The 21,230-nt window shown below is 33.7% G+C and overlaps 1 protein-coding gene across 1 annotated transcript in view; it reads right to left on the reverse strand.

Annotated features, from left to right (window-relative positions):
* Window positions 1-324: 324 nt before the first annotated feature.
* LOC150108386 (cuticlin-6-like) overlaps window positions 325-21,230 on the reverse strand; it is a 76,806-nt gene continuing 55,900 nt past the window's right edge. The window contains exons 2-9 of the mRNA XM_090390738.1: window positions 19,553-19,692; window positions 15,740-15,921; window positions 13,908-14,041; window positions 12,389-12,513; window positions 9,692-9,776; window positions 7,033-7,183; window positions 3,018-3,204; window positions 325-654 (exon numbers count right to left, since the gene is read on the reverse strand). Of these exons, the coding sequence (XP_090246864.1) occupies window positions 350-654; window positions 3,018-3,204; window positions 7,033-7,183; window positions 9,692-9,776; window positions 12,389-12,513; window positions 13,908-14,041; window positions 15,740-15,921; window positions 19,553-19,679 (1,296 nt within the window). The 5' untranslated portion in view covers window positions 19,680-19,692 and the 3' untranslated portion in view covers window positions 325-349. The remainder of the gene's footprint in view (window positions 655-3,017; window positions 3,205-7,032; window positions 7,184-9,691; window positions 9,777-12,388; window positions 12,514-13,907; window positions 14,042-15,739; window positions 15,922-19,552; window positions 19,693-21,230) is intronic.

The raw sequence follows: 21,230 nt of genomic DNA on the forward strand, positions 1-21,230 counted from the left end.
TGATGATGATGATGACAACAAGCGTCTACAATGAAAAATACCAAGAAAGGGAGTCATATTAAGCGCCCGTCCGTTTTTAACTCCTACATGCATAACTTAGCTAACGTAAATTCTGTGATATACCAAAGAAAATCTATTTATTAGCCACCTAGCGTTGTTTTGTGAAAACTACTGACATCTTCGGAAATTTAAAGCATATTAACAGATATTTCATGTTTAACATTAAATAGAATTATGAGTAACAGCTAGAAGAGAAATATACGTTCCGAGACAAACAAGTATAAATTTATTTTTAACATGTATACAACAGAGATGTATAAAACACAATGTACATGGCACAGAAGGCACTCTAATATTGCAAAGTTCTTCTGATTTGTAGAGAAGGACTCAACACGATCAGTTCCCGTTCACTTGCAGAAGTGGACACTTTCCCTCCAGCTGGTGACTTGTAGGATTGCTCATGGAAATCGGGATACTGTCGACGTCTTTGTAGGAATCGATTATGCTGATAGTTGGTGCTTGGAGACGCAACAATTTGAGCTAAAGGAAATTTGAAATTGCCAGGAGGTGTGATGGCGCTTGATCGCTGGGTGGGATTATGATTGAGTCGATACACAAAGGAGCTGGGATACACAAACAGATCGTTGCTCCTCACTGCAAAAAACAAACAGAAAAAGCGATATTTAGAGAAATAGTTGAATGCAGGTCAATGTATATATGAAAAATATTTGAACGCTTTTCTACTTCATAAGTTTAAATGCTGTAAGCAAAAGACTTTAATAACAGTAAAAACGTTCAAAGTTTCATTCGAAATATGAATTTGAATGTAAGATTCTAAAAATGTAAGTCCAAGAAGCTTCTACGTTACTAAGAAAATACAAGCATACAGAGGCCCGCTATAAGTGTCGTAGATCACTGTATTTGTATTGCAAATTGTGTTGAACATAATCTCTTTATCAGCGACAAAGCTCACTTTAATTTAGATTACTTTACCAAACTGTTACTGAGTCGGGGAAAAAAAAAAACCCTAGGGTTGTTAATGAGCATGTTGCAGTTTAATGGTGGATATACTGAACAAATACGATTCGGTCTAACCTCTTTGAGGATAACATTAAATCTTTACGGTTCTTCATTTTGAGATTATTTACAGCTGATTGTAGTTTCAATACAAAATATAAGCATAAAAATATAAATACACTTTGTGAACAATCTGTGTTTTGACATTTTTCGTAAAAGTTACTTCTTGTCAGTACTACTGTTTGATATACAGTTATGATTTCTGATAGGCGCTGTATTAATAGAGCTCCACACAGATTGCTTAGGTGTTATATTAATTGTATGAAATCGAAATATACATAGCATTAAAGCTTATAAAAATAAAAAATAAAAACATTTGTTAGTAAAAATCCGTGGAAAAATAAAGAAATAGTTAATAAAAATAAGAAAGCATATCGAAAGTTCTTGGCAAGTAAGTCAGCATGATCTCTGAAAGCATAAAGAGGAAGAACAAAAGAAAGCGAAGCAGTGCGTCTAACTAGCTAAACAAAGGCCATCAGAAAACTCAGAAAGATCATAGAAAATATATGTCATGAAGGCAGCGAAGTATTCTGGAGGCTATTGAAAATGGATTAAAAGAATACTGTAAAAGGAATCACAGATGAAAAAAGTGACGTGAAAACTGAAAATAAAAAAATTCTAGATGTTTGCCATGATTTGGTTGAGAGACTGTTAAGTGAAACAAGAATTGACAGAACAGTAGTAGAAATTATTCAAGAGTACATATTAATGTTAATTTTCATGGCTATTTTGCCTATTTATCTTTAGGAGTACCCCTTTTACTGTGTCGTTGACTTTTCAATCAATTTTTAGGGCATATTATTGACATTTTAAAGACATAGATATATGAAGAATATAAGGAAGGAATAATTTAGAACGTACCTTTTTAGGATGTTCTTGGTTGTCTTTTGAAACAGCATCAGGCGTATAGCGATAAACGTTTATATGCCACCGCTGAAGTATAACAGAAATGGGGGGGGGGCGGAAATGTGGAGATAGAAAAATGCGGGGAGGGATTGCGGGTGATATAAAGGTATATGAATTTAAAACCCGAGTTTCCAAGGGTGTGCTGTGAATGCTTTGACAAGAAGGGGAAAAACGATGACAAGGTGCCACTGTTCGAACGATTATATCGTATAAAGAGGACGTTGTATCGATCAATACGAAGTCTTTATTTATGTTATAAGCCAGCAGTTAGAATTTAAGGAAATACAGGAAGATGGTTTGATGTTAAATCTGGTGTAAGCCAAGTGTACTTACTATCTCCGCTGTTATTCTTCATTTGCATGAATTACATTAAAGGAAAGTGGCATTAAACATTATATCAAAATTGGAAATGTTAATCTCATCTTTCTTTCTTTCTTTTTTTTTTTTTTTTTTTTTGCTGCAGATGAGGTTATATACTTAAATAAACCAAGTACAACTCTGCAGAAATCCTTAACTAAACAGCAGCATAGGTCCTGTAACAAATTTGGTATAAAAGTCAGCAGTTAAAACGGGAAGACTATGGAAATAGGTGGGAACACTGAAAACATCAACTGCATCCTGAATGGAAAAGATATGGAACAAGTTAAACATTTCACCTATTTAGGCACAATTTTTTTTATTGAACTTGGCAAATTAAAATCGACCTCTAATATGAGAGTGAACAGCTGTTCACTCTCATATTAGAGGTCATCAGCTGTTCATCAAAAAAAAAGTTGAGTTAAAAAAACAGCTCTTCCTGATATTAAATACCGTACAACCAGAGTTATTTGTAGTGTTTAAAGTTCAAATTACTTGATTTACAGGCAGGAATTATTCATAGAATACCGAACGTAGGAAATTTCGAAATTAAACACTCTTTTGCATCGCATAGTTTAGATGGCTTTACATTAGAGCACATATTCGATAAATATTCACATCTGAGAATTTTATTATTTCTGATTGAGTTTCACTGAAAAGAAGTTTTAGGCACTTACCATCAACATCCGTTTTCCTTTCTTTTTGAGGAGGTTCCTTGTCGCTTACTGTGAGAGTTATTTGTACTGCAACCTCATCTGGCAATTTTCTGGTGACGAGACTTGGTCTGTGTGGTCGCCAATATCTACTTTCGACATTTCTTCTTTTCCTGCCATAGCTGTAATTTTCAGCATCGGAACATCGCACCTGTTCAAAGGACCAAATGACTATATAGAATACAGTCCTTGCCATCTACTTTGCGAATTTATTCTAAATTAAGAAGAATTCTAATAATTAATTATTTCTCCATTACAATGTGATATTTATATAGCGAAGCTACTTTTGAATTTCTTCACGATTCAATTTAAAATCCTCTAGTACAAAGAATATAAAATGTCGTTTATCAGAATGCATTAATGAATGTACAATAATGAACGGATATATTATTTACTCATTATGTGGCACCCCCAAAGAGTACAAAGACTCATTGCAGGAGGTCACTCATACTTCACAACCCGCCGCGTACATTACTTCATCCAACATCTGTACATTATACCGCTAATAGGATTTTTTTTCTGTTCTTGTGTTCTCTGGCTGATTTGTCTGTATGTGGGATGAAAAACCCGAACTTCCTGAAGAATAATTCCTAAAGAGGTATCTCTTTATGAGATAGGCTAGCTCATCTTCAAATTGAAAAACACCCATATAAAGGTCCCTCTTATCATGAAGAGAACTGAATTTATGTCTTTCCAAAAGAAGGGCGTCAATTCCAGTTGTTCTTCCAACTGCTCTACGGGAAGCGCTTGAAAGAATTTCGAACTCTCTTAAAATGTATTTTACATAGCAAAAGAAAAGCTTATCATCCGTTTTGAATTCACGAGAAAGTTGAGTTCACACAATTCTACAAATCTCATTGACACTTTTTTTCTGGTATATTTTAAATTCTGTTAAATCAAAGATGTTTTCTGAAAGTGAAAACCAAATCTCTCTGAAAGAAAATTTCAGTATTAATAAAGAAATTTACATCTGATAACAAAACTATCACGGGTTTTTCGTAAAATAAAAGAGGAGTGGGAAAGGAAGTATGACCGCCACTTTTTTTCCTGCTTTGCTTTCATCGCTATTTATTTACTTATTTTCATTTGAGTTTTCAGTTTTATTGCTTCAAGTCACTCCTTCGTGGACGATGACTAACATCGCACAATTTCTTCGCAGATAATTACCGATTGTCAGCTAATTCATTGGCTGGAAAAATAGTTGCGAAGTGGTTTTTTTGAAGATGAGTGCTTCCGATTTGTTTTGCAGCATTTACCTCCTTTTCTTTGTGGTATTTGTATTAGTTGTTTAACAATAAAGAATGATGCTGAAGATGCGCTCTGGGGGATTCCTGCGATGAATACGCAGTGTTACTTCAACCTTCATTTTTTTTGTCATAAACAAAAGAGCTGTTTTATATACTTGGTTTAATCCATTATCCAAGTGTGAGCAAACAAAGTTTGCGCCTGGAGTATTTTCAGGCGCAAACTCGTGGCAAAGGTGGCATAAGTCCTCATCACTTGCCTTGGTATCCCATAATGCAAAGCACATCTCATTGTGGACATGTATAATGCTATGCATTAAGGGAAGGGTCACTACCCAGACCGGTTTCGACCTTTATTGAGGGCTCATCACTGGAACCAGACCCAGAGGTGGTGATACTAAGGTGGAAGTAACGGAGAAGTCATATTTCCATATGCCATTTGCCAAAAGGTGTCACGCCTTATTATTAAAATTGGAAGATGGAAGTTTTTTCACTTGGCTATGCTACCAATTATATATTTGGTTTAATCCTTTATCAAGTGATGAGAACTTATATCACCTTTGCCACGAGTTGCCTCAGTCCTGAAAATACTTCAGGAGCAAACTTTGTTTGCTTACACTTGGATAAAGGATTAAACCAAATATATAATTGGTAGCATAGCCAAGTGAAAGAACTTCCATCCAAAGAGGTCTTTGTCCACACAGCTTGATCATCTCGCTGTGGGTGCAAAAGTGTGACGTGTGTGAATAAAGATGTGTAAAAAATAAAATAAATATAAATAAATCCTCCAACACCTTTTACTCATACAGGAGTATGCAGAGTTCTTTTAACTTTAGTGTAAATTCTATGATAAATATTTGAGTTGTGGGATTCAAACTGGTATTTCTGAGGAAAAAATCATACGATCTATGCCAAAGAACGATTAGCTCGAAAACTGCTAAATAAAAGAAGAAAGTTTTTCTAACAGGCGAGTAAAATCTAACCTATAACGATATTTCTTCAGGCAGTCGGGCACTATGGATACAAATACCATTTCTACAGGGCTACACAGGCACCACAAGACTATGTTTAAGTTGTATAAGTTTTGTAAGGAACAGCTCAAAGATCTTCAAATGAGCGACCATGAGCCAAGTATTCCTTGCCTTTCCTATTTCGAAAAACTTCATCCAAACGGTCGATAATAAAAAAATTTTCCAATTGATGGTATTACGACAATTATTGCAAAATTTCTCGGCTAAGTGAGGTGTAGGTAGAGGCGATGTTTCTGGAGGGATTGTCTGAGTACGCTGTTTGCAATATCCACTTCATCAAAGAAACAGGATTGAAACAACAACGCATGCGCTTCAAGTTCTGCTACAAATTGGATAAAACTGCCACAGAAATGAGAAGTCAAAACTTATTTTCAAAGAGAAAAAGGAAGATCAGAATCAAAAATTAGTTTTTAAATTCTAAAGTGGAGTGACATCTACTGATAATATAAATACCTTGTTGACTTCCTTCCAACTGGTTTAGGACCCAAGCTGATTACTAGGTAGAGTTAAATGTAAAAAAATCATTCAAGTAATTTATGAAAGCAGACGCATCACTATCAGTAGTGAATTAGCTAAATGAATTGGATATATTATTTGGATCATGCCAAAATATTTGGATACCAGATCTGGACTGCATGTTACAACAACACTGCTTTGCTTATTCTAGACTTCCGACCAAAAGCACTAGTGGCATTTGAAGTGCCGGATTAAACCCTGTGGAAGTTCCTAGGCAGTCGAAATCTCGTGTTTATGTACTTTAAGTTATTAATGGGTACATTACATTAATACAGTATTTTCTCTATAGAGTCTTGAATGTGAAGTTTTCGTTTCTTTGAGTTGATTCATTTTTTCTATCTTTTAGAAGCAATTTAAGAAAGCTTGATTGTAATTTTCTTTCAAGATCAAATCAATATTATTTTGAACCGTTGTCACGGGCCCCCCTTAAACAGCGTGAGACCCATAAGCCTTTTCCTACTCTGCTTGGTTGGTAATCCGGCACTGGACATTTGGTACACTTCTTTCTTCCTATATTTGCGCTTTTTTTTTCTTTCTGTCCTTCTTCCTACCCCCCCGTTCAGATCTCAAGCTGGTTTTGAAGATGATTTGATGATACTATCCTGATTAAAAAAAGTTGCAGGCTATACTACTTGCTGAGTTCACAACACGGAACTGTTGCTACTGTTTTCAACAATGGCACCCGTCCGTTGGTTTGCTATATTGAATAAAAAGATTATTACTACCGGAGAGAACGACATGGAAGAGGAAATGAATGCTGTTGCCCTATAAAATGACCCAATCCGGATTGTTTTTGATCACACCTCATTTTGGAGTACAGTATTCCTTCTTCCCCCTCCCCCAACTGAAATAAGATGAAATGCATTCAAATGATTTGTTTATTTAAAACATGATAAATCAGATAGTAAATCCAGTTATTTACATCATAATACGAATAGCGTACATTAATCATATTGAAAGAGAAAACTGAACTGTATCTTGAGTAGGTTCACATTCGTCAACGTGCCAATATAAAAGGAATTGCACGTATTTCTTTTTCTTTGGCTAAAAAAGTATAAAATCTATATAAAATTTAGTCCAAATTGTCTAACTTTAAGACATAATCATTTCATTTTTTATTTTTAAAATATAACCAGTTCTAAAAAGGCTCCCAAGATAGAGTTAAAAGTAAAAATATCATTCGCTTACCGGTATGCAGTAATTCGGACAGAAACGGACTTTTGCCTTAAAGGTCACTGCTGGGTCATCGGGAAATTTGAATGCGAAAAATTGACCTCGTAGATTTTTCGAGTTTGGAGACTGAGTTAGAAACGGAAAGACGGGCGACTCCTTAATACATCTGAGAGAGAAAGAAATAAGGAGATATATTAAGGGAAATAATCAAAATAAATTAATAGCGTTTTAATTAGAAATACAACCAAAATGAAAGGAAATAACAATAATGAATAAACTGTTACATTATATTTCTTTAGCACTATAACTTTGATATCTCCAGCCAGTCCGGTGTGTGTGTGTGTGTGTGTGTGTGTGTGTGTGTGTGTGTGTGTGTGTGTGTGTGTGTGTGTGTGTGTGTGTGTGTGTGTGTGTGTGTGTGTGTGCGTGCGCGTGTTTCGGAGGGGGGGAGTTTCCAAGTAGTATTATTTTTCCATTTTATGCTTTGAACTTCACGCAGTAAAGAAAGAGAATAAATTTAACATTTAGATAACGTAATCAAATAGTCAAAGTTGCCACGCAGTTTGGAAATTAATGATTTCAATATTATTATTCCTTTCCTAAGTGGTCACTGTATTCTTTGTGTTATTGGTGGATTGTAACTCGAAGCAATTGATTTCTTCCCGAAGTATAGTGCATTTATATTTCAGGTCATGAAACAATAATAATTCACATTTAAAATAAATATATCTTTTGCCGTTGTTGAAAAATACATACCTAATACTTAATTTCGTATTTTTTTATTTTTAATGCGTGGATGGGCGGTTGGCTGTATATATATATATTAATTGTAGAAAGTATTTTACCTTTTACCTCTCCTCCAGAGATTTTTATTTAATAAGGTTAAAACACCTTATGGTAACTTGTTCTGGTAAAATACTTATAAGCTCTGTATTACTAAAATCTTGATATTTCTAGCCTGGCTCCCACTGATGAGACCTCAATAAAGGTCGAAACCGGTCTGGGTAGTGGCCCCTTGCCTTTAATACAAAGCATCATACATCTCCTCCAGGAGATGTGCTTTGCATTATGGGTAAATATTAAGATTAGTGATCAGAGCTTATTCTACTTTTACCATGAGTTATCTTGGTCTTGCACTACCTGCAGGGTCAGCTAGACTTGCATTACGTGCAGGCGCAAACTTGACTTATTTGTTTGTTTGCTTACTTGGGAAATGGAGTAAAACCAGGTTTAAAATAGCTTGGTATCTTTAACATATATATTAATTACACACACACACACACACACACACATATATATATATAAAGGTCCCTCTCATATAAATTAATATTAATTAATTCATTCATTCATTATTAATTAATAATTATTAATTAATAATTAATTAAACATCAATTAAAGTTTAATTTAATTGACTCAATTAAAGCGTCAATAAACCATCATTAAATTGATTTGTGCTGATTTTCATTGACATATCCTGTTCTGATCACCAAATATATTTATAATATTATTATAAGTACTTACGAGTGAATGCAGACTTTTTCTCCTGTGTGCTGGTAGTTTTCCCCTCCTTTTGTGCATCCTGGAGATTTTGTAGACTTGAGGTGGATGACTCACTATCTGTTCCGTCACAAACACCTTCAATAAGAGATTTCTTAATACCAAAATTAAACAAAGTGCCTTGTCTCTTATTCATATTAGAATTTAAATCTGTATTCCTATTACTTTTTAAAAAAATCACGGCACTCCGGTTTCAGAACAAGCACTTACACACTGCAATACGAACTTGCGAAGAAAGTATTCAGTATTACTAGATCTGAGAACCAAATACAGATCTGAGAACGTTGATCTTCAATTTCAGGGGAAATAGTTTCTTTATACTTGATGATTGGTCACTGACATTTGCAACACAGATGTTATTTCGTTCAGTTTTGAGAACACGCCGCCCATTGTTGTAATCGGCTTGCAGGCAATTTTTTATTATCGATCATAAATGGCGGCATTCTCTTTCCCGATTGTTGAAAGATTTCGTTGTATGAAAATTAACGATAATTCATGAATATTTCCATGTTTAAAAATATGCTGCTTGGTCACTGACATTTGCTACACAGATGTCATTTCCTTCATTTTTGAGAAGAGGATATGCATTGTTATAATCCATTGTTATAATCCGCTTGCAGGCAATTTTTATGACCCGTCATAAACAGCGGTATTCCCTTTCCCAAATGTTGAAATGTTTTGATGTGTGAAAATTAACGATACACAGATGCCATTATGGGTTCGGGTCTGAGCTTTTCGGCATATTCACGAGTATTATTCTCCTCAGAATATTTCTACTATAAAATATTTATTCATGAAAAATGCTTAGAAAACTAAAATGGCAAATTCCAGAACTTCTCGCGGAACACTAGTGTTCCGCGGAACACAGTTTGAGAAACCCTGAGCTAAACTATGCTGATCAATTCATAGCTTACATTGTCCTTTTTAATCAGTGGATATCAGTTGTGACCAAAGTGATGCCAGTGAGGAGTATGGATTGTTAAAAACGTATCTGGTTATTTTTACTATTTTAAAAAAGTTTTAAAAATACACCATTCTGGAACTGAATCATTGATATGTTTTTTATGCCTTCCTTAACTTGATAGTGGTCATCTGAAATTTTTATCTTTCTACTCACCCTTTGCTGTCAATGAGCGTGAGAGCATGGGATCTTTCTGTGGCACCAGTCACTATCAGATCTCGAGCAAATATTCCATAGTTACCTATAAAGAGAATTTTTTAAAATATATGACAATTTAAGTGACACATTAATAAAAATGAATTATAAAATAAGCTTAACTTAATATGATATAAATGAACAAACATTCGTATTAAAGTAGCTCTGGGTTAGCTAATTCATTGGAATAGCGGTTACCTCTTTATGTTGTGTTTGTTATTGGTCAAGATTGTCCGAATGTAAAGCTACTTTAATACGAACGTTTGTTCATTTTTATCATATTTTTTCGTTATAGGAGATAATCTCGAAAACAATTATCATTCTTACTTGTGACACAGTTTTCCATTAATATCTCGCGAAAATTCATTTATACACCACACAACACATCGAGGCGCATAAATTATTATTATTAGTCACCTCCATGGAGTCCAAAGACTCATCGAGGGAAGCCATCTACTCTACATCCACCACTCACAATCCACCAACTGACTGCAACTACACCAATGCCATCTACCGCCGACCACCACCACTAGTATTTCCACAGACAATCACAAACATCCATGCCCACGGCGGGATTCGAACCCACAGCCTCTTGACTGGAGAGCGGACACGCTAACCACTCGGCCAGCCTGGCTGGCAATGAGGGATGCCGTGATCACGATTTTTTGAGGAGTGTAGAATTTCTCCATTCAACTTTTCATGCATTACTTTGTAAAGAATCCATTCGCTACTTTTAATTATTTTATTTGTGTTCATCCTTATTTCAACTTAAAGGAACACTTTTTTTCACAAATAATTAAAAACAAAAAATAGAGAAATATATTAACACAACTTCTAAAATACAGCCACCATCTTTCTCATATAAATACTCCTTTGACAGACATTGTCGGGTTCTCGCTGTTTAGCTTAAGTTCGCATTTATTATTTTTTTTAAATTCTTTAGTTGTAATTTTTAAATGTCTAGTAAAAGCGAATCAAGTGTTAGTGAACATAGAAAAAAGAAGATGAAGAAAGAACAAACAAACAAAAAAAATTATGTCTGCCTTGTCAAGTGCAGCTGTTATATTACGGGTGGGGGGGGACGAAAGTTCTGCTTCAGTACATATCCAGCCCTAGTTCGTTAGTGCCATCACATGCTAAAGAGCTCCACACATCTACGATTAGCTATCGGAAGCTAATGCATGAAGAATTACTGAATGCTGCAAATAGTACGACATGGTTGACATACTATTTATTGCCAACACTTAAGGAATCTTTGAACAAATAAAAGTCATTAGTTCTTAATTCATGCTGGAAGAAACTCTGCTGTGTGGCGTTTTATGATTTCACAGAATTCTCTGATACATAAAATGAAGTGAAAATAGTCAAGGTCGTCGGAAAAGAGATAGCGATAAAGAGAACCACAAGTAGACTAAATTCTTTCTTTTTTAAAAGAAAATCTCTCACAGCTAATGGTATTAGCAGGACCATTTGAGTTCAAATACTGAAAGATCTTAAATATAGTTAACGATTTGGCTATGGTTCCTTCCAGAACGATAGCTTAATGGACAAATGCTTCAAATATTATTATTCGTGACACCTCCAAGGAGTCCGAAGACTCATCGCGGGAGGACACCTATTGTACAACTCTCCGTCTCGACACACTACACCGAATCTCTACCACCAATCAACAACATCAGCACCATCTACTGCCCACCACCATCACAGCTAGTATTTTTTGTTTGTAAGCGTGTGTTCTGAAGGGTCGATTTGTCTGTATGCGGGATGAAAAACCCGAGTTTCCGGGAGAAAAACTCTGCTACATCAGTATGAGATCGGCTAACTCACATTCGATTGAAAACGTCCATATAAAGATTCCTCCTGTCATGACGAGAATCGAACTTAGGCCTTTTCCAATCGAAGGGCGCAATGTACCGTCGTTCTTCTAATTGCGCTACGGAGGCGCTTAATATAAGAGACCACTCAGGTTGCTATGAAACCTTGCAAAAAGTTTATAAACTTTTAGGTGATATTTCTACCCAAAGAAATATCACCTCGTTCCATCATTTGTGCTTCATCAAAAAGTGACATTTAGATTCAGTGGAAAACACGGAGGAAGATCAATACATAAATATGAATTAGGCAGAACCGTCGTTAAAGGATATGCGGTCAAAGGGTCGATATAAGGGTCGATATTTTCTTAATTCACTTGGAATCTACAAGGGTAGATTCCAAGTGAATTAAGCAAAATTTTATAACATTTCTGAATTAGCAGGCAAATTTTAATTTTTCGTTTTTGAATGTGCAATGGTTTTTAATTTTAAAAAAGATTCTTTCAGATTGTCACATCTGTCTGGTCTTTCGTGCAATATTTCGAAATTATTGCATAAATAAAATATTTCCTTCTTCTGTACATAAGAAAAGTAGTACATATAGCTTGAAACCTTAGTTGGATAAGTATTTTTGTCTTCCCATCATTTCTTCTTTATTCATTGTAGCATTCGGAAGAAATATACCAAAGACCAAACGACTTATGAATATCAAGATGTCAGCTATAACCACTGTTTATTTTCTTTTGTCTGCGATTTCTTGGGATTCCGCATATCCAACGATGGCTCTAAAAGGTTTCCAATATTCCTTTTACACTCGAAAGTTTTTATTTTTATTCGTTATTCCTACCATTTTCAGCCTCGATCAGCAACACCAACCGTTCTCCCATTTTAGCAGCAGTGACTTCGTTACCATCGAGGTCGGTAATTCTCATTCGTACTTGAGGATCCCTAATGTTGTTCGATGTTCCATCCCTAGAAAATCAAACAGAAATCATTTTGTAATCATATATGTAACAAATAGTTTTTTAATCTCATAACATAACAAATATAACAAATAGTTTTTTAATCTATAGTTATAGGGCAATAATTATAGGGGAATTAGCCTGCTGAATACAGGATATAAAATATATATGCAGGAATATTAAAAGAGAAACAAAGCAGCATTGTAGAAAACAAATTACTAGAAGAACAAAATGGTTCCGAAAAGGCCGATCCTGCATAGATCCAATTTTTATTTTAAAATTATTAATAGAAAAGAGAAGAAAATTTCAAAAAGAAACACACGTGGCCTTTATTGATTATGAAAAAGCCTTTGACAAAATTAGTAGACAAAAATTGTTTACAATATTAACCGATTTAAACATACCAAACTAATTTTTACAATCTATTCAAGAAATGTATACAGGAAATAAAATAGTAGTTAAATTAGAACACATCTTAAAATGGAAAGATATATCAAGAGGAGTACGACAAGGATGTACCCTCTCACCTCTGCTTTTCAATATATATAAATGAAATATTAACAATCTGGAAACAGCATAACCCATTTGGTATACAAATGACCCCGCAAATAAAGATAGATACACTACTATTTACAGATGATCAAATAGTATTAGCTACATCAGAAGATGACTTACAAAGATCATTAAAATCATTAAATGATATCTCAAAGCAATATAATATGACAATATCCAAAGAAAAAACAAAAATAATGGCATTCAAAGGAGAAAACCCAATAAGAAGTAAAATAGTGATAGATGATAAAATATTAGAACAAGTAAATACTTTCAGATACTTGGGATGTGATCTATCATACGAAGAAGAAAAAGACATAGACACTAAAATATCAAACTTTGTCAAAGTAAATGGCATAATAAATAATATATTTAAGCCATCCCTAATACAAAAACACACTAGAATCGGACTATATAATGTCTTGTCAAAACCAACTCTACTATACGGAAGTAACACACACACACACACACACACACACACACACACACACACACACACACACACACACACACACACACACACACACAATGTTAACAAATTGCTATATAAAATAAAGATGATGTGAAGGGCAACTGTAAACGTTGTTGATCAAATTCATTTATGCAGAGAGAGAGAGAGAGAGAGAGAGAGAATCGTGTATTACATTATTGATTTAGAGTGACAAAATTAGACACGAAACATGTAAACGTATATAAAGGAATGATTACAATATAGATTTATAAGGGATTTTTCCTTAATTCCCTAAGTTTTAGCAATTTCCTGTAAAGAGCTTTAGTCCATCTATAATTTGCATAATAATGAAAATATTAAAGGAATAAATAATGGAAATATATAATACATAAAAATCCTACCTGACAGTTATCGCATTGCTGACTATTGTACTATCTGTCTTGAAATAACAAAGAACTTTATAGGACACATCTTCTTTAAGCATTATCCTGGGATGACGTTGGATGACCACTTTAGTGACTAGCGTTCCGTTACCCTATGTAAGCGAAAATACAATGAAATGCCCAAAATAATAATAATAATAATAATAATAATTATTATTATTATTATTATTATTATTATCTGTTCTAATGCAATTTCTACGTAAGTAAAAATACTTTGATTAATATTATTGGTTTGTAAGACTTTCAGCAGTAACCTAGAGAGAAATGGGGATGACGCAGCAATATCAGTAAAAGTCTCACTTTCCATCTCTCAGCCTAAACATGCCACGTTTTAATCACAAAGTAATGCTTGCTGGCCATGAAAGACCTTGATAAGCAACTTTATACCCGAAATGGCATATTAAATCAGGAGGAATTATTTGATAGATCTGATTGGTGATACAAATTAACTTTAGGCTTTTTTTTTTTTTTTTAGTTCAGAATGTAGCATAGAATAGCAAACCAATGAATAAATTCTCTTTCGTTAGTAAGATCACTCGAATATGTGTTTTTATATATCTTTTATATATATATTACTAAGATAATAAAATTTGGCAATAATAAAATATTTCATGAGTTATTTTAAATAACCAGATTGAAATCCAGTACACAAAAAGAAGCATTTGAGGATTTTTCGACCAAAGGTGAGTTAATCGATTTCATTTGGTGATGGAAGGATTTTTTTCATCCCGATACTTAGTTTTTTTCCTCTCCCCTCCTTCAATACAGATAAACCAGCCAGAGATCACAATACGTAACTGAAAGCAGAATGTGGAGACAGGATTAACTGCCCTATTATTTGATAGTAATAGGTCAATCGGCCTTGTATTAAAGCGCGCATATCCACATGCAAGCACACACATATACAGCACGTTCGTATTTTAGCTTTAAACTTTAGAAATTAAAATTTGCCGCCGATTTGGATTACGTTTCAAACTAGTGTGGGTTTTGGTCTTTCCCTTTGCTTCAAACACTTGTTTTGCTGATCATTTAATCTATTATAATACTGTAATTTAAAATTTTTAATGATTGCGAATTATTATAAATATACACATACGGTGTGTGTGTATAATAATTTGTATGGAAATAATAAAGTTTATTGAAAAATAAACGTTAGTATTTATAATAAAGTTTACTTTATAATTCGGTTATTTATATTCAGTAAACTTTAAAAGATAAAAAGGTAAAAGAGCATTTGTAGAACGCCAAAATCTTAAATTCGACTCTCAACTACATTTACGTAACATAAAAATAAATTTCAAAATATGCCCGTTTGCTTAAAAACCTATATTCTCGAAGACCCTTGCATGTGAGAAATAGCGCAGACAACAAATATTTCACATTGAATGAAAGTATTACGAAGAAATTTAGTAAATTTATTTTTTTTAACCAATATTAATACTTTATATTAGTTTATGCTTGTTTTGCTATCTGTGTATCGCGCTGGAAGAGTCCAATTTTTCCCGATAGATGGCGCTAAGGCAAATTACTACATGAAATCACTGGAAACTCTGTCAGTACATATAGTTAAATAAATATTTTATATCTGTTGTAATAAGATAAAGAAAAATTGATGTAAATTAATTTATAAGTAAAAACATATTGTCCGATGTTTTTGGAATATCCTTGTTTCTTTCTTTGTTTGTTTTTTTCCTCTCTGGCAATAAGTATTTCCTTGAGTGTAAAGGTAATATATTTCGATAAACAGAAGCAAAATCTAATCTTTCTAATAAAGCTTCAAAACAACTCACCATATTGACTACGCCACAGTTTGACTCTCCATATCTTACAGTAAGAGATACAGTTTTACTTCCATCTCCCAGGACAGAGCAGCTGTGATCACGATATCGATCTTTCACGTACATTCGTCCACGAAATGCCTGCCTGGTGTTGGCAGTAATGGTCATCGAGTCTTTTCCACAAGACAGAGTAACTGCAAACATGAAAGAAATTTAAAAAATGAATTAGTATTCAGGTAAGTAACAGTATAATCTAGGCCTTCGTAGTAAAATTCGAGACTGACAAGGTTCAGAAGAGAAGCAACTAACATAGAAAGTCCTGAATGGCTGTAATTGAAAGGATGACCAACAAAAGCACTTAAGTCAACAGGAACTAAAGCAGCTGATTGTCGAACCAATACAGAGCGCCGAAGAAATACATCAACTACCGACACTAAAACAAAGTCTAAAACAAAATTTAGCCGCCAAATGTGCAACCATCTTAGCATTAGAGGCTGTTCCTACAAAAAAAATAAAAATAAAAATAAAAAAATAAATAAAAATCAGCTAATGTTCGGTGCTGCAATTATAGTTCAGAAAGAAAGGGTATGCAATAAAAAAAAAAGATGAATAAACAATGAAAGAGGTGTCCCAAAGTGAAAATTACATTTGGAATGAAAAGAAAACACAATTCGAGCACATGTCAGCAATTTAAAAAATTTAAAAAGAAAAGCAGTAAAAGATCAGAAGCTCTTGTAAAACGATACATTCTTGAACCAGTATCAATTATCAATCATTGATGTATCAGAAAAAGTTAAAATAATTGTTTCGACAGGTATAAAAATAATATTTGCTATGAAATAATAATATGTTAATATAAGTCGCTACAGAAAAAATTTCTAAGACGATTCATGATTACCCTTTTTGTTCATCATAGCACTGATTCCTGTAGCATTAATTTTAAAGAAAACTATCTTAGGATATGAAACATCGAAGCCAGCAGGAAAAGATATCAAATTTGTTGTACATAGGTAATCTTAACTATAAATCATCCAGAGAAATGGAGTCACTGGTGAGTACTGTCTGAATTTCAGTGAAGATATTTGTGTGGAATTTGGACATGATAAATGGGTAGAACAGGTTAAAGTTCGAGGCAGAATAACCGACAGCAAGGAATCGCAGATGGCAGTAAAATTAAAATTTTATCCCAAGAAGAATCTTACAGATATCTAGGCATCCTTTAAGCAGACGACAAAAGCGAAACAATCTCCAATTATATGAAAAACAAGAAACGTTTTAAAGTCCAAACTCAATGAAGGGTGATTCTGTAACCATCCGTTGAGGGTGACAGTATGTAACAGCAGTCCATACATGTGTAATCTTCGTAATCAGATTCGCAGTAGGAATAATTGACTGGACAAAAGTAGATTGGTACGCACTTGATCGTAATACAGGAAAATTAATGATCGTGAATCATGCCTTGCATCCATCCACGCAGTGAGATAAATCTATCGTATCTATCCAGGAAAAGTGGAAGAAGTGGACTCTTGTAAATCATGTAAACAGTAGAAGAAGAAACAAAAGTGCTGAATGTAGTAGTTTCAAACGAAGAAGTATAAGAAGAAAGAAATGGCAAAAAAATATCATTTGGCAAAAGATTGGCAAAATAAAGCACTTTATGGTCAATATCTGACCGACACTGAACGTAAAGCTCACAGTCACTTAATGTCGCCCTGCTTCAGCAGAGCACCACCAAGAAAGAAACAGTTTGGTAATTTGCTGCTCAAAAACATGCATTACAGACAAATGTAATAAAGAAGAAATTGAAAAGATCAGTAATAATAGCAAATGATGAACTGTACATGGAAAAAGAAGAAAGAAACAGTGGACTAGCTGATCAGTTATTGAAAGATTGCTCAACCAGACTAAACAAGGGCACGATCGTTTCTGTAAAAGCTATACTCTGGAGTTTGTGTAGATAAATATGGTTTCCTAATTTGCAATATTCCGAACATAAAATTGAACTAGTTATTGAAAATGTGAAGATATTATGACACTGTAAGTTCAGTGAAGAGTGAAGATATTATGGGACTTGACAAATAGACCATTCGGAACTCAATACTGTATTCTGGACACTAGCCTAGTCTGATAACAATGCGTTTGGTTCACTGACGTGGCAATACCAGGGTAGAAGAAAAATAGAGCAGAAGAAAAAAAATTTATAAAACAATAACAAGTATGTAGATTTTGAAACTGAAATTCCACGAATATGGGCAAGAGCTATTCCAGTTCTAAACTGAGTCTCACAAATACAACACCACCTTGACTCCAATAAACAGATCTAAGAGGGACATTTCACATTTTATGTCGATATTTGACCCATGGGAAAAGGAAAATATATGCATTCAGCCTCCTGACTGGTTAGTAACAATTTTATTTTCTCTCTGGAGCGATTTATATTACTATTCATACACTGGAAGCCTATCCACAACGAATCGCCTACTCCGGTCATTGCATTTTTTTTTTCTATTTGAATAATATAAGTAGGAAACTTGTGATAGTTTCGGCCAATAGATGGCGTTAAATTCTTTCTGTGGAGGCGGAATATTATCCTTTTCGTATTGCAAAAGAAATAAGTAAATAAAACTTGGATATCTTGATCTCATTCTACCATTTCTGTCTATCAAATTCGATGTACCGATGCTAATGCTAGCTCTCTTTCAAATATTTTATAATACTGCATCGTTTTGAATTCATTTCTAGATAGGCTTACTGTCATGTTTTATGACTGCGCCTAGACGTTAGGCTGTCATGACATTTACAAGAAGAATAACACAAACAAGTAAATTATGTTATAAAGAATGAAACAAGCCACAGACAATATTTTTCATAGATACCCTGTTGTATTTTTTTTTTACTTTATTTTATTTTTGACGACGTACTTGAGTATTGGCCAGCTTATTGATCTTATGTTCTAATATTTTAATAATTTAAGAAGAACCTCTTTTTTTATATATAATTCATTCCTGTTTACCTACCTAAAAACGTTATTTTTGTAACGAATTGTAAAATCAATTCGTTGATATAAAAGATTTATCACTATGAAATTTTTATGTGGTCTCATAAAATCTGAATCAGTCACCTCCAATCTTTCATTATCTTCCGTATTAGAGGAACTATTGTTTAAATGAAAAGATATTCAAGTAACCTATTTTTCCTATGCTTTCTACTGATGACATCAATAGAAATATCAGTAAAGTCATGACGACATCATCACATCGCTGTAGTATGGTGACCCGATAGATTTCCTCATAGTGCGGTGATATATCCTTGTTTCGATTTTAAAAATATGGTAACCCTGTTTCTAGAGGACCTTTTCGAGTCCTGTAGTGTCCTTGGACTCTTTCAACCATAATGTGCCTCTACGGTCTGTACAGCATTTATGTATAAGCTTGAATAAATATAAATCTGAGTCCGTATGACAGAGTGAACGTTATAAAAATAAAATAAAATAAAATGAAAACATATTAGATATCAAATTCGTTGTAAGGACAATAATGTAAGACTATCCTGAAAGACTGACTTCTAGCCTCTCTATATTAAAATAAATAAATAAATAAAAATTTATTTATGAAAATTTCGTTCGAAGCAATAGAAGAATGACGTAAAATATTACGTCTTTTGTCTGTTGAATTTATAAAGATTTGATAAATAATCCGACAAAGGATTCAATGAGTTACAGCTTCTGGGAATTATCTCGGTTTAAATAATACTGATATCTGTAAATTTTCTTGAACGATATCACTTGAAAACTTTCACGTACGAGCTGACAGAGGCGAGACTTACCATCATAAAGCTTCCCTGCGCTATCGCTTGTCCATAAAGGTTGTAAATGCTGCCCTCTAGCGATATGTATGATAGACAGGAACAGACAGAAAAATGATACTCCCAATTTCCATTTCAAGGATTCCATGAAAAGATCAGTTCTAGAAGACAATAACGATGAAAAATATATTAAAAAAATGGATTATGAAAATGGAAAATACTTCTTTTTTTCATTATGATGATAACGAAATAACATGTAGACACATTTTTGTTCTGTTGCGATTAATAGCAAAGAATAATTACTCACTTGATCATAACCGAATGAATCAACTGAATTTTAACAATATTAAGTGAATATTAATTTAGTTAATGTATTTTTAGGTTGTATTTTTTTCCTCTCCCTGAAATAAACAAATATCAGTTAAAACGCACAATCTGATAAATACCCCCCCCCTTTCATGTCATTAAATGTCACTTTTTAATTCTAAACAACCCAAATGAACGTTATCGGAACCATTAAATATGAATATTTTATCCTTGTTTCTTAAAATACTAAGTCACAGCTACCAATACGATAGTTGAAAATACGATAGTTTTTGTTCAAAATAATCTTAACCAAATCACTATATTAATTATCAGGTGTGTCGCTGTCAACTACAGTCAAGTTTAGTTTCGTCATTTTAAGCTCAGTTTCCGTTATCAGCAATAGACAGTGTTCACTTTCTTAGCTTCCTTTTACTAAGTGCTTTATTTCATATTTAATTTTCACTTTTTAATTTGAGATGAAAAATACTAAACTTTAAAAAACAGTAATTTTTTTCAGACTATTCTTTCAGAAAGTTTTTTGGTTTGTAAATTGTAAATGATATGGCAAAAATATTATTCCATTTACTTTATTTTGATTAAACTGGTGTGACTTTCTTGAACTACTCCAGAATTTTCTTGTTTACTGTTTCCTGCTTTAGAAGAGGTATACTTTAATTGGAAACAACGATCAAATATATGATTTTAGGTTCATGATCCGGTAATGATTTTAATCTTTAAAAACCAACGTCAGTCAAAAGTCAGAATTTTATTTTCCGGTTATTCTAAACCTTAAATGATAAATGTTTTAAAAAGTGAAATTAGTTTCAGATTCTTCGGACTTAACAAGCTTTTTAAAATGCAATGAAAAGCATTCAACATATATCATTGTGAGTAATATCTTACAATTGCTTAACGGTTAGATGGCCAGTACATGCGAAATGAATTGTGTTAAAATAAGTAGTAAGGCACTTGAAGTTTCTCCGAAAAAGAGCAACTTAAAGTGCACGCATATCTGAAAGTATGTTGACTGCTTGTTTTGGATCTACGCTGAAACAACTTAGGCTATGAGGTCAGCGTGGTGTATATCTGATAATAGACCTTGTTCTTCTGTACAGTTTGTCTGTTTTATGGGACGAACCCCCCCCCAGCTTCCGGGAGGGAAAAAACAAAACTGTTCCACTTCCTTTATGAGAACGTTAACTTGTCCTTCACTAAAAAGTCATTATAAACATTCTTCCCGTCCTAGACGAGATTTGAACCTAGGTCTTTCTAACTAAAAATGATCGACGATACCGACTGAGCTACGAAGGCTCATAACGCGTTTGCTTCCTTGGGCTCTAACTACATTTTCTTCCTGTCTGGGCATACTCCGTCAGTCCGTTGTAATATAAGT

The sequence above is a fragment of the Typopeltis vanoorti genome, chromosome 3 (assembly GCF_054136105.1).
Source record: "Typopeltis vanoorti isolate ZY-2024b chromosome 3, IOZ_Tvanoo_1.0, whole genome shotgun sequence".
Classification (NCBI taxonomy): Eukaryota; Metazoa; Arthropoda; class Arachnida; order Uropygi; family Thelyphonidae; genus Typopeltis; species Typopeltis vanoorti.